General features: G+C 47.8%; 1 protein-coding gene across 1 annotated transcript in view; it reads left to right on the top strand.

Moving 5' to 3' along the window:
- The first annotated feature begins 4,138 nt into the window (after positions 1 to 4,138).
- The window catches only part of LOC134586491 (myeloperoxidase-like), a 45,893-nt gene continuing 24,483 nt past the window's right edge, over positions 4,139 to 25,548 (top strand). The window contains exons 1-4 of the mRNA XM_063442073.1: positions 4,139 to 4,208; positions 5,920 to 6,004; positions 6,157 to 6,332; positions 25,388 to 25,508. Coding sequence (XP_063298143.1) covers positions 4,139 to 4,208; positions 5,920 to 6,004; positions 6,157 to 6,332; positions 25,388 to 25,508 — 452 coding nt within the window. The remainder of the gene's footprint in view (positions 4,209 to 5,919; positions 6,005 to 6,156; positions 6,333 to 25,387; positions 25,509 to 25,548) is intronic.

The following is a 25,548-nucleotide window of genomic DNA, read 5'->3' as shown; positions in this document are numbered from 1 at the left end:
AAAGATACTTCTACAAAGTGACAAAAAACTGTTACACTAGCAGAGATCAAAAGTAGATTGAAATCTAGAGACAAAAACAGTGAAAGGAAATAGCCCAGGACTAATAGTACTGAGTTAGCCTGGGTAGAAAATAAAACATGTAGCTGGCTTTAGCGAACAATCCCTGCTATGGCCAAAAACAAAATTTGACGAGATGCTGAGCTAGCTGTATAGTTGCATCTTGCTATCACTGAACGCTGGTCTAAAGCTGCATATAGCCAAATACCGGACCTAAGCGTACTAAGAACTTAGCAGACCCACGATTATCCTAAGATCTCAGCGAATGCTCCAAATCTCTGAACTAGCTAAAGTACAGGCTACACTTGCAAACTGTCAGAGCGAGAGACTACACGTGAGAAAGCCCCGACGCGCGTTTCGCCAGGGAGCGGTATCCTCGTCAGTTCGGTTTAACCCCTTAAGGACCAAACTTCTGGAATAAAAGGGAATCATGACATGTCACACATGTCATGTGTCCTTAAGGGGTTAAATCAGGCGCCCAACCATCTGATTGGTTGGTGGGAGGGGCTAGCAGGAGTGTCAGTTGACCCCTTCACTGCCACGCAGACATAGTAAGTGGTCCATGTGGCAGGGAGAGATAATGTTTAGTGGGGACACTAAGTTTAAATGAAATGTACGAAGTGGTAAGATACTTTATAAGAACACAAGAGAAAAATCAATGATGGCACTCCAGTTCAATAAGTGGATTGCCGTATATGTCTCTGTGTACTTGTTAATTAGTAATAATATTGTATATGGAAATCTTTTAAACAGAGGTGAAACTATGCCAAATAATGGTACACTCTGTTGTAACAGTGGAGAGGTACCAAATATGTACAGGGGGAATGTGGCTGTAAATACAGCATACCCCAGTGTTAACCATGAGCATGTAAAACATGAAAAATGGCATACTTAATTTGTAACCCCAAATGGTTATAAAATCTTATTAAACCTGTGATAATATCTGTCTTGAATTTATAGATCCATTTATGTAGTAGGAGTCTGTTGATATTCCCTTTTCTTGGGTTCAGGAAGAGCTTTTCAATTGCTTGAAATTTCAAGCAGTCTGACAACCCTCTATGAATATTCTGAATGTGCCTAGCGATTGGAGTAGGACTGATGATATTTTTGATGGAGCAGATGTGTTGCAAGATTCTGCGTCTAAATTGTTGAAACGTCTTCCCTATATATTGCAGTCCACATTCACACGTTATCAAATAAATGATACTGGTGGTACTGCAGTTGATCAGGGCATTCGTATGGACCTTCAACTTCGAGCAGGTAGATTGCGTAAATTTGGATGGACAGATGTGTTTGCAGGCTTTGCAGTGCCCACATCTGTATGTGCCTTTGGTTTGAGTAAGCCAATTTGGTGTGACCTGGGAAGATGCCAGATGGCTGTGGACGAGCATGTCTTGTAAATTCGTAGCTCGCCGAGCTGTCAGTTCAGGGTGGTCAGGTAATCATTTTTGAAGTATGAGATTGTGGCATAGTATTGGCCAATTCTTTGACAGTATGTTGAACATGGTGCCACAACCACTATTGAAGGTGCCAATGCATCTAGGGGTGGGATTGGAAGACTTTGTTTTATGTTACTGTATGCTCTTTTTCTTCGGTATTATTGCTGTATGTACACAATTACATGAACAACTAGGATTATATATTCGTGCATACGAACAAAGACCACCCAGCCCTTGGCATGTGCCGCCACGTAACCTTTTTCACCTTTGAAACAACCGAACGGACGACCACCGGGAAGCTGCGGTCTGCGGTTAACCACAAACTTAATTGACTGCCTCACGGTGGCCTCGTTCGTATAATAATTCACCATACTCAAACTCCCGAACGAGGACCACCTACACTCTGGAGTGTGTCTCCAATCAGAACGTTGAGGCTGCGGTTAACCGCAGGCTAATTACCCCTTCAGGGCAGTCTACGTTCGGTTCACAAAGGGCTGGGACAACCATCCACGGAGCGGTATTCATGCAACTGTTTAACCGTTTCTCGCTCCATGGGTTTTAGAGCCAGGTCCCGCTCGCCTATTAACCGACAGAAAACATGGCCGCCATCTTGTGTTCAGGACAAAGAAACACGAAAGGACTTTGTATGCAACAGACTGGCTATACCGTTTGTGAGGTCTGAGCGCTATTCACCTATCTAATGAATGGTAGAATGTAAAATGTGTCTACTAAAATGTTACAATTATGTATTTTTATGCTGTTTTACCTGTTATAATAACACGTGGGATTTTGGGCGCTTGGAGATAATTTAATTGCCATAACCGTTGAAGTCATTATCTCCAAGCTGGGCGGTGACCATTTCAAACGATACACTGTAAGGTCATTGGTCAACTGTTTGTATTGTCACTGTATCCCATCAGGTCCAGAGAGGGCTGTCCCTGGACCTGGGGTTTGCATAAATAGCGATGTCCGTGTGCCATTAAACCCAGTTCGTTTTGACCCTCAAATCGCAGCCTCGACTCGTTTTGTGGGAACCAGGGTATCCTAGCTGTACTAGAGCTAGTGGGATTGTTTTATATTTGTAGGATTCTTGTGGTATGCTGAAAGGAACGGCGCTTCTCTCTCTCCACACTCGGGAACCAGGACATCCAAGCGGTCCAGCCATCAACTAGCTTGGAGGTAACCATAACAATGGGTATATAACCCACCAGATGAGGGTGCTGAACACTTACAAAACAGTGATGTGGAGAAAGTCAAAATGTTATGATAAAAATATCTTGAGACTTTATTCTAGGAGATATGTAAAAATAACATAATCAATAAAAAAAACACAGTAAAAGGTATATACAATGAAATAAAGCAGTACTATTACGAGACCAGGGGACACATGCCCGGCACCAACCCCTAAACAAACAAGAAACAGGTATACACAAAGCCCCTGGTCGCTACTCCTAGGGCTAGGGGATACTTGCAGCTGTAACGATGGTGGTAGTGATGTCTCTGGACTGCTAACCAAATGGCTCTACATGTGTTTGCTGGAAATTGCATTTGCATGTTTTTAAGTATCTGCATCAGTGTGACGGAATCTGTGGGGTTGCATATGTGTCATGCATGTAGCATGTACTATAACAACAACACCGTATGGAGAGACAAAAATAAAAAAGTATAACTAGGTACTAATACTCTCAAGCACTCGCTCCAGTGCCTAAACAATACTAAATAATAAAAAAAAAGATATTGCACACTAGAATAACTCCAAAGAGATATATACATAAATAATTTTATTAAACAACAATAGGCATAACAAACATAAAGCACAAAGTAAAGTGACAACAAATAAGGCAATAAATTATACAATGATATTTACCACAAATTCCTCAAGAATAATCTGGCAGAAACATGAGCCTCTAATACCCCCCAACGTTTCGGCTCCTCCTGGCTGCCTTTCTCAAGGGTGTTTCAAGGGTGGTAACGGATAACCCCAACTGCTCCCTTTCTACTCCATTTCTGTATGTGGTGAAATGGTTGATTTTAATAATTATTTTTCTCTGTTAGGGTTTGCCCAGTGGTCTTTCCCTCTTCCTTACCCATTCATGGTGGGTAAGAGATTAATAATCAAGTGTGGAATACAATGTAACTCCCATATATAAGGAGAGGTCTTCACTGCTTCTTAAAATCCATTCGTTTTATTAGCATCTATTTATTGTTTCAAAAATCCTGGCATTTGAAATAAATGTAACCTCTGATAAAAACCTGGGCAAGGCATCACCCTGATACAGGAGTAAAGCAGATCTGGCACACTCGCTCAGTGTAACTATTTGGTTTTTGTAAATAAATTATATTGTGTACTCTACAAAGGGTTGAACTTTATAAAAAAACAAAATACTCCCTGTTATTATGTGTCATCATACGCACATCTATCCTGTGTCATCGTACGCACATCCATCCTGCAAGGTAATAATATAACATTTCCCCTCCCATGGCAGCTGGCATCCATCTGATAACCATATAAAGAAAGCAGTGACAAGGATGGCATTTCATAGGCAACACTGGGCAGGTGAGTATTACTGTTAATGGCACCTGTAAATGAAACAAGCACTTCTAGTGGGTAAAAATTTGTATTTCTCCGTAGACTCCACAGAATGGCGTCCCTGCACATGTTCTTCAGGATTCTGCTGGTGGTCATGATAGGGATTCAGAGCACCATGTCTGGTAATAACATCTATTGTATTCCATTCTGTGTTATATAGTCATGGAATTAATGCCATCTTTTAAATCACAATAGTAGTAAACTAAAAAGTGTCAGTGATGTATCTTAGTGTTATATATGTCACTTAGTTTTATATATAACAAATCATGTATCTGAAATGTTTTTTTTCAAGACAAGTCTATGGTTTGGTTCCATTTAAAGGAGTCAAACAGTTTTTAACTTGTTTGATTTCTTACCTGGAGTTCACCGGGTGCCCCTCTTCGCCTTCACTACCATCGCCAGAGAAACAGAATATACTCGGCAGGAACTTCTGTTAGCTCATTGGCTGAGAGTTATCAGCTGATAGATTGCAGGTTTAGCTCAGGCGAGCTAACGGAAGTCTCTGCTGTGGACATATCATTTCTCTGGCCATGGTAGTGGAGGTGGGGAGCGGCAACTGATGAACCTCAGGTATTGAAACCATTTGAAAATGTTTTTACTCCTTACAATGGTCGGGGCTCCGGGGCACTCCTGACACCATATCCACTATAGCCATAGTGCCTAGAATGTTACTTTAGAAATTGTTTTAGCCTTCATTATATTTGCCAGAGATATTTTAACATATCCTTGCCTTTCACAGTCTCAGCTAGATTGTGTTTTAGAAAAAAAGGTGATCCTCTAATCTAGGAATAGTTGGAGAATGCTAGAATTCAATCTATGATGCTCACCTGCCAAATGCACTGGAATATGTTTTCCATGCATGCTTCCGATGATCAGCTACTACGTCATTTGATTTTTTGTTTTGTTTTTATTTCTGCGTCATATTAGCTATTTGAATATGTAGTAATAATCTGGATTAAGTGTTTGATTTTAAAGGAATATTCTGAGAACCAAAACAACTTTAGCTTAATGAAGCAGTTTTTGTGTATAGATCATGTCCCTGCAGTCTCACTGCTCAATTCTCTGCCATATGGGAGTTAAATCAAATTTGTTTCTGTTTATGCAGCCCTAGCTGCAGCTTCTCTGGCTGTTTTTTACACAGTCTGCATGAAAAAAAGTGTTTAATCAGCTGTAACAGAATCGTATGTTTATATTTAAGTTTGTATCCCCTCCTCTATTAATTAATCTTTAATAACACACTGGAATCTCCTGTAGGATCTAGCAGGCTATTAACAGAGCAGAAGATACGAAATTCTAAATTAAACAGACTGTACAATAAAGTACATTTCAACATTAGATTTCTATTATCAGGAATGTTGTAGATTTATAAGCAGGGGTGTTGTGGCTAGGGCTGCCTAAACAAAGTGATTTAACTCCTAAACCAAGCAATTAGATTAGAGGGACACAATCCACTCAATTCAGCTCGTTATTTTGATGTTTATGGCGTCCCTTTAATACACATATACTATGTATAAGGGCGTATATCTCTAATAAATAATTCTCTGTAGGGAATCGTCTCTTTATTAAATGATAATTTACTAAGGAGATTATTATTACACCAGAATATTTATGTAGAAACAAAACAGTGATGTTCTTGAAGCTGGACTTTTCATGCATCCCTTTTGCTTTTGATCCAAAAGGGGAAAAAAAAAATAATTTTTATGAAACCTACTTTGCATCTAGAGACAAGGTCAGCCCAAATTTAAATTGTTGAATTGTTGAATAATACATATTTCTACATTCCAGTGCCCTTCATCTGACATTATACATTTTTTTATTTAATAAATGACACAGAAGAAGTTAAGGATGCTCTAGTTAGTGACTGCGTAAGAGAAGCGAAATCACTGGTTGACGCAGCATACAAGCTGACGCGTGACAGGTAATGTTTTAAAGCTAACAGTATTGCATGATCAGTTTCTCCCTTGTTTTTTTTTTTTTTTTTTTTTGAGTGTGGACATAGCAGACTGACAAACCATCAGAAAGCCAGACAACCTCATACTACAAACGTAACTCAAAGCATCTTTCTCTCAGTTTAAAGGGACGTTTAAATAAAAAGACGGCCAGTGCTGCTGATCTCATGGCGTATTTCAACCAGCCAGTGGGAGTGAGCCGAAATTCCATCCAAGCTGCTGATTACTTAGGTACCACATTCCAACTCCTAGCAGAAAAAATGAAACGTCTTCACCATGGACCATTCAATGTAACAGGTGAACAACATATCTTTACAACTTCAGACAAAAAACAGTCCAAAATCATTTGTTCATGTGAAGGGGAAATGTATAATTGAATAAAATATTGAAAATCATCTATAGCTTATAATAATTTTGTTTTCCCAAGTAGTCCTTTGTTTTCTATTAAATACGTATGACAGATTTAACAATAGACATCACCATCCTGTTCTGTAAAGGCATGGCCATGGCACACATTGCTTTGAAGTAGAAGAACCAGAAATGTTGTTTTTTTCCTTCTTCACTTAGTCCAGTGACAAAAAAAAAACACATTTTTTGTTCTTGTTTATTTTTGTAATTCTTTATTTTTAAAGGTGCATAGAATAATAGATGGGCTTGCGATGCCACAACAGCGAAGCAAGCACCGTATTATTAAATATAGTAAAACATGAGCATGGCATTGAAATAGAATCACATTTTTAAAAGAGAAAATAACATAGAGTTGCAAGAACTTACACATGAGTATGCCTGGGTTCTGACAGTTGTACCAGGGCAGATTCAACGAGTATCTGGTTTAGGGCTATATGTGTCAGGTTGCATTCAGGGTTTAAGCCAACAGTGGCAAACAAAACCGTATGTGCCTTGTAGGTAAACCACCATAAGTTATGCTATTTTAGTGTGAGGCCAGAGGCCAGAGAGTACGGAAAGATAACCTAAGGGAGTAGGTAACAGGGTTCAGGGCCGGTGCAAGGATTTTTGCCGCCCTAGGCAAAAAAAAATTTGCCGCCCCCCCATATGTCCTGCCCACCATGTGACATCACAATGCCCCGCCCACATGCTCTGCCATATGGGCCAACGCCAGTCTTCACAAAGTGTCTTTTATCTGAAAAGACAGTGTGTTTACATTAAAAAGCCTACAGACACAGGCTACAGACACCAGAAGCACTACATTATGCTGTAGTGCTTCTGGTGACTATAGTATCCATTTAATGTGAGGTAAATTAGAGATTAGTGCCACTAATAATATATTGGATTGCCTACTTACCACCAGATGAGGACAAGAGGCTGATGATGGGCTCAGTCTGGCTCCACAGGTCTGGTGTAGAAGAGGCTCTCTGGAGTTTTTAACAGTGCTCACATCAATTAACGAACAGGAAGCAGCTCCATTTTTTAGGGCCCCTTACACAGCTCAAGGTCTGGGCCCCCAGGGGGCATACGCCTACAATGCCCACCCATAAATCCACCTACATGGCCCATCCATGAGTTGGGGATGTTTTCTGTGTGCAATTTGTGTAAGGGATGTAGTGTGTTTATAGGGGATGTAGTGTGTGTTTGCGTGTAAGGAATGCATTGTATGTTTCTGTGTGTGTGTGTGTGTGTATGTGTGTGTGTAAGGGGTGCAAGCTTGTTTCTGTGTATGTAATTGAATGCAGTGTGTCTGTAAGTGGTGCATTAATTATGTAAGAGAACGTAAGGGATGCATTGTGTGTTTCGGGTGTGTCTGTATGTGAGTAGGAATGCATTGTATGTTTCTGTGTGTGTGTGTGTGGGGGGGATGCATTGTGTATGTGTGTAGTGTAAAATAGATGGTTTGTGGGGTAGGATAGGGACTGAGAGGGGAACAGCTCTTTATTTTTTTTAAAAAAAATCATAGTGCTCTCCCCTCCGGTCAATTATTGATTTCCCCTTCCCTTCTGTCCCTCCGTGTTCTCCCCTTCTTTCACTTAGTGCTCTCCCTTGGCCCCCTTGGCCCCCTCCCCTCCCCTAGTGGTCCTTACTTCCCCCTCCCCTCCCCTAGTGGTCCTTGCTCCCCCCCCTCCCCTAGTGGTCCTTGCTCCCCCTCCCCTCCCCTAGTGGTCCTTATCCCCCCTCCCTCCCCTAGTGGTCCTTATCCCCCCTCCCTCCCCTAGTGGTCCTTATCCCCCTCCACTAGTGGTCCTTATCCCCCTCCCCTAGTGGTCCTTATCCCTCCCTCCCCTAGTGGTCCTTATCCCCCCCTCCCCTAGTGGTCCCTATGCCCCCAACCTCCCCTAGTGGTCCTTATGCCCCCCCTCCCTCCCATAGTGGTCCTTAACCCCCCCTCCCTCCCATAGTGGTCCTTAACCCCCCACTCCCTCCCATAGTGGTCCTTTACCCCCCTCCCTCCCATAGTGGTCCTTATCCCCCCCTCCCTCCCATAGTGGTCCTTAACCCCCCCACTCCCTCCCATAGTGGTCCTTAACCCCCCCTCCCTCCTATAGTGCTCCTTATCCCCCCTCCCTCCCATAGTGCTCCTTACCCCCCCTCCCTCCCACCCATAGTGCTCCTTAACCCCCCTCCCTCCCATAGTGGTGCTTATCCCCCCGTCCCTCCCATAGTGGTCCTTACCCCCCCTCCCTCCCATAGTGGTCCTTATCCCCCCTCCCTCCCATAGTGGTCCTTATCCCCCCCTCCCTCCCATAGTGGTCCTTATTCCCTCCTCCCTCCCATAGTGGTCCATATCCCCCCATCCCTCCCCTAGTGGTCCTTATCTCCCCCCTCCCTCCCCTAGTGGTCCTTATACCCCCCTTCCTCCCTCCCCTAGTGGTCTTTATACCCCCCCTCCCTCCCCTAGTGGTCCTTGTACCCCCCTCCCTCCCTCCCCTAGTGGTCCTTGCTCCCCCCTCCCCTCCCCTACTGGTCCTTACCTTCCCCTCCCCTAGTGGTCCTTACTCCCCCCTCCCCTCCCCTGGTGGTCCTTATCCCCCCTCTCCCTCCCTCTCATAGTGGTCCTTATCCCCCTCCCTCCCCTAGTGGTCCGTATCCCCCCTCCCTCCCCTAGTGGTCCTTATCCCCCCTCCCTCCCCTAGTGGTTCTTATCCCCCCTCCCTCCCCTAGTGTTCCTTATCCCCCATCCACTAGTGGTCCTTATCCCCCTCCCCTAGTGGTCCTTATCCCCCCTCCCTCCCCTAGTGGTCCTTATCCCCCCTCCCTCCCCTAGTGGTCCCTATGCCCCCCAACCTCCCCTAGTGGTCCTTATGCCCCCCTCCCTCCCATAGTGGTCCTTAACCCCCCTCCCTCCCATAGTGGCCCTTAACCCCCCTCCCTCCCATAGTGCTCCTTAACCCCCTCCTTCCCACCCATAGTGCTCCTTAACCCCCTCCTTCCCACCCATAGTGCTCCTTAACCCCCCTCCCATAGTGGTCCTTACCCCCCCATAGTGGTCCTTATCCCCCCTTCCCTCCCATAGTGGTCCTTATCCCCCCTCCCTCCCATAGTAGTCCTTATTCCCCCCTCCCTCCCATAGTGGTCCTTATCCCCCCCCTCCCTCCCCTAGTGGTCCTTATCCCCCCTTCCTCCCCTAGTGGTCCTTATCCCCCCAACCTCCCCTAGTGGTCCTTATCCCCCCCATCCCTCCCCTAGTGGTCCTTATCCCCCCATCCCTCCCCTAGTGGTCCTTATCCCCCTCCCCTAGTGGTCCTTATCCCCCTCCCTCCCCTAGTGGTCCTTATCCCCCCCTCCCTCCCCTAGTGGTCCTTATCCCCTCAACCTCCCCTAGTGGTCCTTATCCCCCCTCCCTCCCATAGTGGTCCTTAACCCCCCCTCCCTCCAATAGTGGTCCTTAACCCCCCCTCCCTCACATAGTGGTCCTTATCCCCCCTCCCTCCCATAGTGCTCCTTAACCCCCCTCCCTCCCACCCATAGTGCTCCTTAACCCCCCTCCCTCCCATAGTGGTCCTTATCACCCCCTCCCTCCCATAGTGGTCCTTATCCCCCCCTCCCTCCTATAGTGCTCCTTAACCCCCCTCCCTCCCACCCATAGTGCTCCTTATCCCTCCCACCCCTCCTTCCCTCCCCTAGTGGTCCTTAACCCCCCCCTCCCTCCCATAGTGGTCCTTAACCCCCCCTCCCTCACATAGTGGTCCTTATCCCCCCTCCCTCCCATAGTGCTCCTTAACCCCCCTCCCTCCCACCCATAGTGCTCCTTAACCCCCCTCCCTCCCATAGTGGTCCTTATCACCCCCTCCCTCCCATAGTGGTCCTTATCCCCCCTCCCTCCTATAGTGCTCCTTAACCCCCCTCCCTCCCACCCATAGTGCTCCTTATCCCTCCCACCCCTCATTCCCTCCCCTAGTGGTCCTTATAACCCCCCTCCCTCCCTCCCTCCCCTAGTGGTCCTTACCCTCCCCTCCTGCCCATGTAGCGTGGCCGGGCGGCGTGGAACGCGGAACAGGAACCTCTGTTTCCTGTACCCAGCCGCCGGCGGAATGACAGGAAGTGTGAGCACTTCCTGTCATTCCGCCGGCGGCCGGGTACAGGAAACAGAGGTTCCTGTCCGCGTTCAGCGCCGCCCAGCCACGCTACATGGAGAGACCGGCAGGAGGGAGCGCTCTGCGCTTCCCTCCTGCCGGTCACTCAAACCCGGCCGCCCTCCATGCAGCAGTGCTGCGCCGCCTGAGGCTTGTAAAAGCGCTCAGGCGGCGCAGCATGAGGAGGCGCAGCGGGGACAGGGATCCGGCGTCCCCTGATAAGTTGCACCCTAGGCGGCTGCCTAGGTTGCCTTACAGGTGGCGCCGGCCCTGCCTTAAACCCCCCTCCCTCCCATAGTGGTCCTTATCCCTCCCTCCTTCCCATAGTGCTCCTTAACCCCCCTCCCTCCTTCCCATAGTGCTCCTTAACCCCCTCCTTCCCACCCATAGTGCTCCTTAACCCCCTCCTTCCCACCCATAGTGCTCCTTAATCCCCCCTCCCATAGTGGTCCTTACCCCCGCATAGTGGTCCTTATCCCCCCTTCCCTCCCATAGTGGTCCTTATCCCCCCTCCCTCCCATAGTAGTCCTTATTCCCCCCTCCCTCCCATAGTGGTCCTTATCCCCCCCTCCCTCCCCTAGTGATCCTTATCCCCCCTTCCTCCCCTAGTGGTCCTTATCCCCCCAACCTCCCCTAGTGGTCCTTATCCCCCCCATCCCTCCCCTAGTGGTCCTTATCCCCCCATCCCTCCCCTAGTGGTCCTTATCCCCCTCCCCTAGTGGTCCTTATCCCCCTCCCCTAGTGGTCCTTATCCCCCTCCCTCCCCTAGTGGTCCTTATCCCCCCTCCCTCCCTTAGTGGTCCTTATCCCCTCAACCTCCCCTAGTGGTCCTTATCCCCCCTCCCTCCCATAGTGGTCCTTAACCCCCCCTCCCTCCCATAGTGGTCCTTAACCCCCCCTCCCTCACATAGTGGTCCTTATCCCCCCTCCCTCCCATAGTGGTCCTTATCCCCTCAACCTCCCCTAGTGGTCCTTATCCCCCCTCCCTCCCATAGTGGTCCTTAACCACCCCTCCCTCCCATAGTGGTCCTTAACCCCCCCTCCCTCACATAGTGGTCCTTATCCCCCCTCCCTCCCATAGTGCTCCTTAACCCCCCTCCCTCCCACCCATAGTGCTCCTTAACCCCCCTCCCTCCCATAGTGGTCCTTATCACCACCTCCCTCCCATAGTGGTCCTTATCCCCCCTCCCTCCTATAGTGCTCCTTAACCCCCCTCCCTCCCACCCAAAGTGCTCCTTATCCCTCCCACCCCTCCTTCCCTCCCCTAGTGGTCCTTAACCCCCCCTCCCTCCCATAGTGGTCCTTAACCCCCCCTCCCTCACATAGTGGTCCTTATCCCCCCTCCCTCCCATAGTGCTCCTTAACCCCCCTCCCTCCCACCCATAGTGCTCCTTAACCCCCTCCCTCCCATAGTGGTCCTTATCACCCCCTCCCTCCCATAGTGGTCCTTATCCCCCCCTCCCTCCTATAGTGCTCCTTAACCCCCCTCCCTCCCACCCATAGTGCTCCTTATCCCTCCCACCCCTCCTTCCCTCCCCTAGTGGTCCTTATACCCCCCTCCCTCCCTCCCTCCCCTAGTGGTCCTTACCCTCCCCTCCTGCCCATGTAGCGTGGCCGGGCGGCGTGGAACGCGGAACAGGAACCTCTGTTTCCTGTACCCAGCCGCCGGCAGAATGACAGGAAGTGTGAGCACTTCCTGTCATTCCGCCGGCGGCCGGGTACAGGAAACAGAGGTTCCTGTCCCGCGTTCAGCACCGCCCGGCCACGCTACATGGAGAGACCGGCAGGAGGGAGCGCTCTGCGCTTCCCTCCTGACGGTCACTCAAACCCGGCCGCCCTCCATGCAGCAGTGCTGCGCCGCCTGAGGCTTGTAAAAGCGCTCAGGCGGCGCAGCATGAGGAGGCGCAGCGGGGACAGGGATCCGGCGTCCCCTGATAAGTTGCACCCTAGGCGGCTGCCTAGGTCGCCTTACAGGTGGCGCCGGCCCTGCCTTAAACCCCCCTCCCTCCCATAGTGGTCCTTATCCCTCCCTCCTTCCCATAGTGCTCCTTAACCCCCCTCCCTCCCACCCATAGTGCTCCTTAAACCCCCTCCCTCCCACCCATAGTGCTCCTTAACCCCCCTCCCTCCCACCCATAGTGCTCCTTATCCCCCCTCCCTCCCATAGTGGTCCTTATCCCCCCCTCCCTCCCATAGTGGTCCTTATCCCCCCTCCCTCCCATAGTGGTCCTTATCCCCCCTCCCTCCCATAGTGGTCCTTACCCCCCCTCCCTCCCATAGTGGTCCTTATCCCCCCTCCCTCCCATAGTGGTCCTTATCCCCCCTCCCTCCCATAGTGGTCCTTATCCCCCCGCTCCCTCCTATAGTGGTCCTTATCCCCCCATCCCTCCCCTAGTGGTCCTTATCCCCCCCATCCCTCCCCTAGTGGTCCTTATCCCCCCCATCCCTCCCCTAGTGGTCCTTATCCGCCCCATCCCTCCCATAGTGGTCCTTATCCCCCCATCCCTCCCCTAGTGGTCCTTATCCCCCATCCCTCCCCTAGTGGTCCTTATCCCCCCCATCCCTCCCCTAGTGGTCCTTATACCCCCCTCTCCCTCCCCTAGTGGTCCTTATACCCCCCTCCCCCTCCCTCCCCTAGTGGTCCTTATACCCCCCTCCCTCCCTCCCCTAGTGGTCCTTATACCCCCCCTCCCTCTCTCCGTCCCCTAGTGGTCCTTACCCTCCCCTCCTGCCCATGTAGCGTGGCCGGGCAGCGCAAAACGCGGGACAGGAACCTCTGTTTCCTGTAGCCGGCGGAATGACAGGAAGTGTGAGCACTTCCTGTCATTCAGCCGGCGGCCGGGTACAGGAAACAGAGGTTCCTGTCCCGCGCCGCCCGGCCACGCTACATGGAGAGACCGGCAGGAGGAAGCGCTCTGCGCTTCCCTCCTGCCGGTCACTCAAACCCGGCCGCCCTCCATGCAGCAGTGCTGCGCCGCCTGAGGCTTGTAAAAGCGCTCAGGCGGCACAGCATGAGGAGGCGCAGCGGGGACAGGGATCCGGCGCCCCCTGATAAGTTGCGCCCTAGGCGGCTGCCTAGGTCGCCTTACAGGTGGCGCCGGCCCTGACAGGGTTGCAAGCACACATGTAAAGGGTTGCAATATTTATAAGAGTGGCTTAACTGAAGAGCGAGAAGCTCCATATTGCTGGAGCTTGAGGGGGTGGGGGGTTGGGAGAGGCAATCGAAGAGCACTTCAAGGGGTACTTGAGCGCTACCCATATAGGGTGTTGAGGAGGCCAGATGGGCCAATAGGGCATGGTATCCGATAGCGGTAAAACCATATACCAAGCTGGAAGGTCTAAGTCTTAATGTCGTCAGGGACTTTCATAACTGTAAACAATGCAAACATACATGAAGTGAAACAACAAAAATAAAATACAGTAGTGATGGTGAAACCGCCCACCGGCCGGGGAGACCTAATGCGCATGCGCGGCAATGCTTTCCTATGGGGAAATGAGCGACGCTGGAGGTCCTCACACAGCGTGAGGACGACCAGTGAGGCTCTAGCAAAGGAAATCTTTGCTATAATCCAGGAAGTTCCCTCTAGTGGCTGTCTAGTAGACAGCCACTAGAGGTGGAGTTAACCCTGCAAGGTAATTATTGCAGTTTATAGTAAACTGCAATAATTACACTTGCAGGGTTAGGAGTAGTGGGAGTTTGCATCCAGACCACTCCAATGGGCAGAAGTGGTCTGGATGCCTGGAGTGTCCCTTTAATGAAACAGATTTTATGTGTAGATCATGCCTCTGACGTTTCACTGATCAATTTACAGCCATTTAGGAGTTAAATCACTTTTCACTTTTCAGGAGTTCAATCACGTTTCTGTTCCTGCAGCCCTAGCCACACCCCCTTGGCTGTGACTGACACAGCCTGCATGGAAACTTAAGTAAGTTACATTTCATTTCTAATTAGATGTAACTTACTTTAAAAGTTTATATCTCTTGTTCTGTAAATTGAATTTTAATTACATACGGGAGGCTCCTGTAGAGTCTAGCAAGCTATTACCAGAGCAGGAGATAAAAAAATCTAAATTAAACAGAATTTGCAATCCAGGAAGTATAAACTTTAGCTTACTCTTTTGGTGACTAAAGTGTCCCTTTAAAGAGTGTTCCTCATAGATATATGGCGTTGAGCCTCTGACTGCTTTCAGGAGTGTTTCTTTATCAGACCTTGATTTGAAGCATAAAATTACATCTTCGGGTGTCAGGGAGTTGGTTTTGGGTGTACCCGGGATTCTGTACATTCCATCTAAAGATAATCCCTTCACCTGTTTAGGTGGTAAGGTAGCAGCCTCCGTATGAATTGCGGTAGTTCCATCGAATCAATGGTGTCAGGTGTCCCCCGCACCTTCAGGTTCCATTGTAGCGCGTTGTCCTCTAGCTGCCCGATTTTTACACTGAGCGGCGCAAACTTGTTGGTTACTTCCAGTAGTTGCGCTGCTCTCAAAAATGATTTGATCTGTATATCATGGAAATCTTCCTCTGTGACACTTAGCCCTCCTGTCAGCAAGCCCAAATCTTCCCTCAGCACCGCCATCTAGGATGCAAAGAAGGCTTTGAGATCTGTCACCATTGAGGTAAGATCAATTTTGGATGCTAGTGGAGGTTGTGGTTGTGCCCTGCTCCAGCGACGAGGAGATGGTGCTACTGATAATTCGAGGTCCTCGTCATCCGAGGTAGAAAGAGGGTCGTGGGGCGAGTCAGGCCGTAACTCTTGGGCCTACATGGCTGTGATAGAAGCATGCCATTATCTCGAATTTGGCTCTCAATATGTCACGGGTGGCGGTCCGGAGACCAGGACCCCTGAGTGCCTGATGATAATGGAAGTCTCAGCGTGGAAGTGGATTATCAGGGCCTGGATCTGGGTAACTACACGCCCCCTGGTGTTGAGCACCAGCGTTTGTGTGGCCACATACCTGTCAGGGTACCTGTAGTCTCTACCTCTGATAAGAGGAGAGACTTAGACGTTTTTCCTCCCAGAAGGGCTGTTTCCTCTGTTCCTCGCGGTTCCCTCGGTCGTTTACACGCCGGCCGCGAGGGATCCACATCCTTTTATGACGCGACGCTCAGTAGCCGACGTCATGACGCCAATCCAGCTCGACCTGTCAGTCAAGTCCTGAGCACTAATCAGGACCCGTCGGGGGTGTGATTACCTCCTAGAACCGGGGTATTTAATAGAGCTTCCCGCATTTGCTCATTGCCCTGTTGTGGTTCTAGCCTGTCTAGTCACTCAGTGCTCTTGTATTCGATTTGTCTCTTTGGTTCTGACCCGGCTTGTTTGTATTTCTCTGCTTATTTTCTGTTATCCTTTGACCCGGCTTGTCTCTCGCTTACCTGTCTTCTCGTTCCCTCGACCTCAGCTTGTCTCTGACCATTCTCTACTTAGTCCTTACGTTAGTCCGGCCATTCTAAGGTCCGGTATACGTACCCACTACTCTTTGTACTCTGCGTGTTGGATCCCTGTCCCGATCCTGACATTACGACAGGGCCAATGGATCCTGCAGGTACAAACAGTCAGCTTGGTCCTTCCGATCCTAGGTTTGACGCCATGGAACACAGAGTGGACCAGATGGCCCTAGCGCTACAGGCGTTACTATCTCGTCCTAATAATCCACCAGAGGAGATGCGTAATACTTCTATCTCTCCTGTGAGTTCAGGTCTAGAGGTAGCCACTTTAGGTGCCTCTTCCCGTATTACCCCACCTGTACGTTATGGTGGTTCTCCTGAGAAGTGTCGAGGTTTTTTAAACCAAATCAGTATCCACTTCGAATTACAACCCCGCTCATATCCTACAGATAGGGCGAAGGTTGGATTTATTATCACCTTACTCGTTGAGAAAGCTCTGAGATGGGCCAATCCGTTGTGGGAAAATGATAATCCGTTAGTATATAATTATAATGCCTTTGTAGCTGCTTTTAGAAGAACTTTTGACCCCCCTGGCAGAAAGGTCAATGCAGCTAGATAACTGTTGCGCCTTAGACAAGATAACCGAACACTTGTGGATTATGCACTAGAGTTCAGGTCCTTGGCGGCAGAAGTTAAGTGGAATGAACAGGCTTATATGGACGTATTTTTAAACGGATTATCAGATGTAATACTTGATGAGGTTGCTACTAGAGAGCTTCCTGAGAATTTGGAGGATTTAATTTCTTTTATCTCTCGCATTGACGAACGCTTAAGAGAGAGGCAGAACACTCGAGATAGAACCTGTAGACCTTCCTTTAAACTAGCCCCCTCATTTCAAAGTCCAGAAACCAAAACATCACCTTTTCCAGAACCTATGCAGATAGGCAATACTCGCCTCTCAGAAGAGGAGAGACAGTACAGGAGAAGGGAGGGGTTGTGTATGTACTGTGGAGTCAGAGGCCACTTACGCCTAAATTGTCCTAATCGTTAGGGAAACGCTCGCACCTAAGTTTCTCTAGAGGACAGGCCTTGGGTGTTTCTATTTTGTCCTCTACTCATAATTATAAAGATCACAGGCTTCTGCTACCCGTTTCTTTAACTTGGGAGAGGGGAGTGCTAAAAACTGTGGCATTGATAGATTCCGGAGCTGCTGAGAGCTTTATCGACCAAGTTTTTGTTACTAAACACACTATCCCATCTCAGTTAAGGGAGACGCCCTTGGCCGTTGAGGCCATAGATGGTAGACCTTTAGCTGAGCCTGTTATTTTTCGTGAAACCATACCCGTTAACTTAACTGTTGGTATCTTACACGAGGAAGACATATCTCTATTACTCATTTCATCTCCTTCTGTTCCCATAGTCCTGGGGTATTCTTGGTTAAAGAGACATAACCCTATTATTGATTGGGAATTAGGGGAGATACTCTCATGGGGTCAGAGTTGTCAGGAGAGTTGTTTACGGAAAGTGTCACCGCTTTGCATAGTTAACACACCAACTAATTCTACCGACTCTACAGAGGTACAAATACCGCCATTGTACCTGGATTTAAAGGCGGTATTTGACAAAAAGAAGGCTGATACTTTACCTCCACACAGGTCCTTTGATTGTAAGATTAATCTACTTCCTGGTACTATGCCCCCCAGGGGCAATGTATACCCTTTGTCTACTAAAGAGAACTTAGTCCTAGAGGAGTATATTCGAGAGAACCTAGACAAAGGATTCATTAGGAGATCATCCTCCCCTGCCGGGGCTGTTTTTTTTTTTGTTAAAAAGAAGGATGGCACGCTGAGACCTTGCATTGACTACCGAGGTTTGAACAAAATAACCATTAGAAATGCCTACCCGATTCCTTTGATTACCGAGCTCTTTGATCGTTTAAAGGGTTCCAAGATTTTCACCAAGTTAGATCTCAGAGGGGCATATAACTTGGTGAGAATTCAGCAGGGCCACGAGTGGATGACGGCGTTCAACACTCGATATGGGCACTATGAGTATACAGTAATGCCTTTTGGTCTCTGCAATGCACCGGCAGTATTTCAGGACTTGATCAATGAAGTTCTTAGAGAATTTCAACATGACTGTGTTATTGTATACCTGGATGATATACTTATACATTCTAGGGAGATTGAGACTCACCACAGACAAGTCAGAAGGGTTTTGCGCAAACTTCTTCAACATGGCTTGGACTGCAAATTGGAGAAATGTAGCTTTGATCAATCCCAGACTAACTTTCTTGGTTATGTGATTTCTGGGGAAGGGTTTCAAATGGATCCGGATAAACTCCAGTCCATTTTAGATTGGCCCTTACCTAAGGGTCTCAAGGCCATTCAGAGGTTTATTGGATTCTCCAATTATTATAGGCGCTTCATTAAGGGATACTCTTCAATTATTGCGCCTATCACCAATATGACCAGACAGGGGGCTGACACTAAGAATTGGTCTACTGAAGCGCTTCTTGCTTTCAAAACTCTCAAGGAACTTTTTGCTTCTGCACCCATTTTAGTTCACCCTGATACTACTCTGCCGTTCCTACTCGAAGTAGACGCCTCTGAGACGGGTGTAGGTGCTATCCTGTCCCAAAGGTTGGGTGTGGATAAACCATTACATCCATGTGGTTTTTTTTCCAAAAAACTATCAGGTCCAGAGAGCAGATATGACATTGGTGACAGGGAACTACTAGCGGTTATCATGGCTTTAAAGGAATGGAGACATTTATTGGAAGGGACCTTACACCCTGTTACTATTTTGACGGACCACAAGAACTTGTTCTATATTGGGGAGGCCAAGCGATTGTCCTCCAGGCAAGCTCGTTGGTCTTTATTCCTCACTCATTTCAATTACGTACTCACTTATAGACCTGGTTCTAAGAATTCTAAAGCCGATGCTTTGTCTCGCCAATATGAACCTTCTACGGTATCTGAGCCGGTTTTGTCTTCTATAGTACCCAAGTGCAATATTATCGCCAACACAAGTCTCAAAATTCATTCTCCGCTGCTTGCCCAGATCATGAAGTTGCAACATCTGGCACCTAGACAGACTCCTGTGGCAAGACACTTCGTTCCTCCTGAACTCCAACTGAAGCTCTTACAGTGTTTTCACGAAAGTAAGGTGGCTGGGCATCCTGGCATTCGCAAGACATATTCCTTGATCTCTAAAGATTTCTGGTGGCCTTCTTTACGAAAGGATATTAAGGATTTCGTTGGAGCGTGTGAGGTCTGTACTAAGACCAAGCAACCTCATACTCTTCCATGTGGTCTGTTACATCCCTTGGACATTCCAGAGAGACCATGGTCCTGTTTAGCCATGGACTTTATTGTGGATTTGCCTATTTCTAAGAAACAGACTGTTATTCTCACGGTGGTTGATAGGTTTACTAAGATGGCTCATTTCGTGCCTTTACCTAAACTTCCGACTTCTCCTGAATTGGCGGAAATATTCGCGAGAGAGATTTTTCGCTTACATGGGATACCTTCCGAAATTATTTCTGATAGAGGTTCTCAATTTGTTTCACGTTTCTGGAGATCCTTCTGTTCTCAACTAGGCATCAAATTGAATTTTTCTTCTGCCTATCACCCTCAGTCTAATGGAGCTGCTGAACGTACCAATCAAAAGATTGAACAATATTTGCGTTGTTTTGTCTCCGAACATCAGGACGATTGGGTCGGTTTGATTCCTTGGGCAGAGTTCGCGCACAATAATCTTGTTTGTGATTCTACTCGTTCTAGCCCCTTTTTCATGAATTATGGCTTTCATCCTTCCATTCTTCCTTCGGTCTCTCCTTCCCAAGGGGTACCGTTGGTTGATGTTCATGTTGCCAATCTGAGGAAGTTGTGGGATCAGACTCGACAAATTCTCCTACATAATTCCATTTGTTCAAGAAACACGCTGATAAGCGCAGATGGGCGGCTCCAGTTTTTGTTCCTGGTGATAGGGTATGGTTGAGTACAAAGAACATTTGTTTAAAGGTTCCTTCTATGAAATTCGCTCCTCGTTACATTGGTCCTTACAGGATCCTGACTCGTATTAACCCGGTTGCGTATCGTCTAGCACTTCCATCTGCCTTACGCATCCTTTCATGTTTCCTTGCTGAGACCGCTAATTTGCAACAGATTTTCCTCCACTGTTTCCTCTCCTCGCCCTGTTCAGGTTGAGGGTCAGGAGGAATACGAGATCAACTCCATCATCGATTCTCGAGTCTCTCGGGGGAAACTGCAGTATCTTGTCGACTGGAAGGGATATGGTCCTGAAGAGAGGACTTGGGTACCTCAGGAGGATGTACATGCTCCTCGTCTCCGCAGGGCTTTTCACTCCCGCTTTCCGTCTCGTCCCGGTTACTTCCGCCCGGTGGGCATTTCTGAGAGGGGGGGTACTGTCAGGGTACCTGTAGTCTCTACCTCTGATAAGAGGAGAGACTTAGACGTTTTTCCTCCCAGAAGGGCTGTTTCCTCCATTCCTCGCGGTTCCCTCGGTCGTTTACACGCCGGCCGCGAGGGATCCACAGCCTTTTATGACGCGACGCTCAGTAGCCGAAGTCATGACGCCAATCCAGCTCGACCTGTCAGTCAAGTCCTGAGCACTAATCAGGACCCGTCGGGGGTGTGATTACCTCCTAGAACCGGGGTATTTAATAGAGCTTCCCGCATTTGCTCATTGCCCTGTCGTGGTTCTAGCCTGTCTAGTCACTCAGTGCTCTTGTATTCGATTTGTCTCTTTGGTTCTGACCCGGCTTGTTTGTATTTCTCTGCTTATTTTCTGTTATCCTTTGACCCGGCTTGTCTCTCGCTTACCTGTCTTCTCGTTCCCTCGACCTCGGCTTGTCTCTGACCATTCTCTACTTAGTCCTTACGTTAGTCCGGCCATTCTAAGGTCCGGTATACGTACCCACTACTCTTTGTACTCTGCGTGTTGGATCCCTGTCCCGATCCTGACAATACCAAGGCCCTGATGCAGCTTCTGCGGATCCCAAGAGCTAGGAGCTTGATATGCAGACCTCCCAGGAACTGGATAGCGAGGCTCTGCAGCACAATACAGAAACAAGGCAAGACTAGAACAGGCACCTAACAAGAAAACAAGACAAGACTAGAAGAACCCAGAGCCAGAGCAGGACAGAAAGCAGAAACCAGAACATGTACACAAGACATGAGGGAAGCATGAACAGGGCAGGACAGGACTGTACATGAACTGGGAATACAAGACAAAATAAAGCAAGACCAGAGATGCAAGGCAAAACAAGAGGAGACATAACTAAGTACTAATATGTGCAATAATCATTGGAGATTTAGACATACATAAATGGCCAAGATGTATGCAGTCCACCACTGCGCCAAAGTACTCCAATTACGGTGGGTTCCTAGACTGCCTAGATATGCATGACTAAATAAACAATAATAAAACACACGCAGCACTTACCTGCAAGAAAGGGGCAGAGGACTTGGAGCAACTGCCTGCAGGAACCAACTGAAACAAAAGGATTAATGGAAAAGGAAAGGGTGTGGCAACATAAAACAAACATTTAAAGGAATCCAAGACACTGGGAATTCCAGGAACAGAATACAGGAATGAACCCAGAAAACCCAGCATAAAGAAAACCAGACACGGAATAGAAAACCAGAAAAACTGAATATCAGAAGCCAAGGCCAGACATCTCCACAGAACAGAGCAGGATGTGACACCATATGCCCTCAGGATTTTCTGTAGTGCTTTGCTTTTGTGTACTGGTGCCCAGTAAGCTGTTTTCAGGGACCCAGGTATGTTGAATATCAGCTTGAAAGCAATATTCAGCAGGAGCTGAGGTGACATGCGTCTAGTCTGATCGCTGGTTAGCTATGCCCCCAAAAGAACCAAAGTTTTAAACAGTAAACATGATATCAAAAATCCAGAGACAAGACAGTTTCCCTTTAAAGTTTTGTATGAAAATATTTTTTTATTTAAAGATGAGGAGGTAAATAATTGTGATTTGGTTACTTTAGTAATATAAAATATAAAACAAATGGTGTTTCATTACCTTTGAAATTTAGAGACATGTATGCCAAAATTGATATATTGAATGAAAACAAATAACTTACAATTTTCTCTTATATATATTATCAATGTTCTAGCACAGTGGTTCCAATCCCAGTCCTCAGTGCATCCCTGCCAGTCCAGGATTTTGGGATTACCCAGTTGTGCCTGGGTGGACACAAGTGGGTTATCCTTAAATTCTGGACCGGTAGGGATGCCTTTAGGGATAGTTCTAGCAGATAAATTCATTGTTAGAACATATTACATGAGTTAAATCAAAATAGAAATTAAATTTTTTCCTTCTTGGTTACTGTCACGGGTGGCGGTCCGAGGACCGGGACCCAGTATGCCTGATGTTCAGAGTATGAGTCACAGTGTGGTAATGGACTATCAGGGCCTGGTGCTGGGTAACCGCACGCCCCCTGGTGTTGAGCACCAGCGCTTCCTATAAGGCGAACTAGGCAGCCGCCCATCTCCGGCCCTTTAAATGCAACATCCGCCTGAGCGCTCTATAGAGAGCGCTCAGACGGCTGCCGCACTGCCTCACCTCCCCTCCCCTGTAGTGTGGCCAAGCTCCTCTCCGGTCCGCGACCCACCCGGACTGACAGGAAGTGCACACTCAGTGTGCACTTCCTGTCAGTCCGGCCGGGACCGCGGACCGGAAAGGAGCTCGGCCATGCAACAGGGGAGGTGAGGAGAGGATTGGAGGGGAGGGGGGAGGAGAATTGGAGGGGAGGGGGGAAGAGGAATGGAGGGGAGGGGGGAGGAGAAGATTGGAGGGGAGGGGGGAGGAGAATATTGGAGGGGAGGGGGGAAAGAAGATTGGAGGGGGGAGGAGAAGATTGGAGGGGAGGGGGGGAAGAAGATTGGAGGGGAGGGGGGGAAGAAGATTGGAGGGGAGGGGGGAAGAAGATGGGAGGGGAGGGGGGAAGAAGATTGGAGGGGGGAGAAGATTGGAGGGGAGGGGGGGGAGAAGATTGGAGAGGAGAGGGGGGAGAAGATTGGAGGGGGGGAGAAGATTGGAGGGGAGGGGGGGAAGAAGATTGGAGGGGGGGAGAAGATTGGAGGGGAGGGGGGGAAGAAGATTGGAGGGGGGGAAGAAGATTGGAGGGGATGGGGGGAAGAAGATTGGAGGGGAGGGGGGGAAGAAGATTAGAGGGGAGGGGAGGGGGGGAGAAGATTGGAGGGGAGGGGGGAGAATATTACAGGGAGGGAGGGAGGGGGAGGAGAAGATTGGAGGGGAGAATATTACAGGGAGGGGGGAGAATATTACAGGGAGGGGGGGAGAATATTACAGGGAGGGAGGGGGAAGAATATTACAGGGAGGGGGGGGGAGAATATTACAGGGAGGGGGGGAGAATATTACAGGGAGGGAGGGGGAAGAATATTACAGGGAGGGAGGGGGAAGAATATTACAGGGAGGGAGGGGGAAGAAGAGAAGATTACAGGGGGGAGAAGAAGAGATTACAGGGACGGGGGGAGAAGAAGAGGAGAACACAGGGAGGGGGAAGAAGAAGAGGAGAACACAGGGAGGGGGGGAAGAAGTGGAGAACACAGGGAGGGGGGGAATAAGAGGAGAACACGGTGGAGAAGAAGAGGAGAACACGAGGGGGGAGAGGAGAACACAGGGAGGGGGGTTGAGGAGAACGTGGGGGAGGGACAGACCACTAAAGGAGGGAGGGGGTGGTGGAGAGACCACTAGGGGAGGGGGGTGAGGAGAGACCGCTAAGGGAGGATAGACCACTAGGGGAGGGCGGGGGGGGGCAAATCTTTCTTTTGCCTAGGGCGGCAAAAATCCTTGCACCGGCCCTGGCCACATACCATAACCCTGATGCAGCTTATGCGGATCCCAGGAACTTGATATGCAGACCTCCCAGGAACTGAATAGGTGGGATCAGCAGACATGTATCCAGTACAGAAACAAGGCAAGACTAGAACAGGCACCAAACATGAAAACAAGACAGAACTAGTAGAACCCAGAACCAGAGAAGGATAGGAAGCTAAACCCAGAACATGTACACAATACATAAGGGAACATTAACTAGACAGGGGCGGGACAGGACAGGACTGTACATGGACTGGGATTACAAAATAAAACAAGACAAGATATAATAGGCAAAACAAGAGGAGACATAACTAAGCACTATATAATGAAAAGTATGGGGATTTACATTATATGATCATACATTGCGTAAGCCTGCCACAACGCCAATGTACCCCATATTCGGCAGGTCCTACACTGCCTAATGTTCTCTAAAAGAACCAAACTAAACCACAATAGCACTTACCTGCAATAAAGGGCAGAGACTTGAATCACTGCTGCAGGTCCAGACTGAAACAAAAGGAAAATGGAAAACAAATGGGTGTGGCAACATAAAACAAACATATAAATTAATCCAGGAGACTGTGAATTACAAGGACGGAATAATGGAATTAACCCAGAAAACCCAGCATAAGGAAAACCAGACATGGAATAGAAAACCAGAAAAACCAAGAAAAACTAAACAAGAATTGTAAAAAGAGTACTGGATACCAGAAGCCAAGGCCAGACATCTCCACAGAACAGAGCAGGATGTGACAGTTACATCCATTAAATATTTTGTACAACTCTCCCCCCGCCCCTTTTTCCCTCTCCATGGGGTCTATACACGCCCCAGTCCCAATGTATGCTGTAGACTAAGGTGCCCACTATCTGTTTTTTATAAACCAAAATTGATGACCAAGTATAAAACCCAGAGAATGCATTTTATATAAACATTTATGAATATGGAAAAATACGTATCCACTTAACATGGATCTGACTTAGAATACTGAGTGGAAATAAGCAGATATATTAACTTATTGTTTAACCTTCCAGTTTAATTTCATGCATGTTTGTCACTCTAAAATGTATGGTAACAATGAGTACCTCCTAAAAAAACTTCAAAAAGAAATTGGGGTCAAAGCTAATTCTTTGTATTAAAGTTGTCTTTGACCATCCACTTGCCTGAGTAAAATAAAAAAAATTGCTGTATCGAATAAATTGTGCTGGACCCCCTGCCCGCCCCCCTCCAAAAAAAAACACATTAGACACAGCATGGTGATCCATAAATCCTGGACAGTTTGGGGGTCCTTGAGGACTGGGTTGAGAACCCCTGATCTAGAGTCATATTCACCCATCAAGATAAGCCCCAGACTGAACCGAATGTTTGTGTATTCAAACAATGAAGCCAGTTGAAAAATACATAATATGGTTTTAAGTCTATATCAATATAACAAAAGACACAAAGAAATTGGGGACACGCGCAAAATATGCATTTATGTGTGCGCTGTTCCTTAATAAATGATATAATGACATAACATGAATTGTCGAAAGCTAATTGTTTCAATTTAATTTTTCAGATTTGCTGACTGAGAAACAGATGGCATATATTTCACAGGTAACAGGCTGTAGCTCTCAACTAATTCTAAAAACTTGCAAGAAGAGCAACTATCGCACCATGAATGGCGAGTGTAATAACAGGTGATAAATACAATAAATACAATTTCACAGGTTTCGATTC

This window comes from Pelobates fuscus, chromosome 1 (assembly GCF_036172605.1).
Source record: "Pelobates fuscus isolate aPelFus1 chromosome 1, aPelFus1.pri, whole genome shotgun sequence".
In the NCBI taxonomy this organism is placed as follows: domain Eukaryota; kingdom Metazoa; phylum Chordata; class Amphibia; order Anura; family Pelobatidae; genus Pelobates; species Pelobates fuscus.
This window is presented reverse-complemented; position numbering and strand designations above follow the sequence as displayed.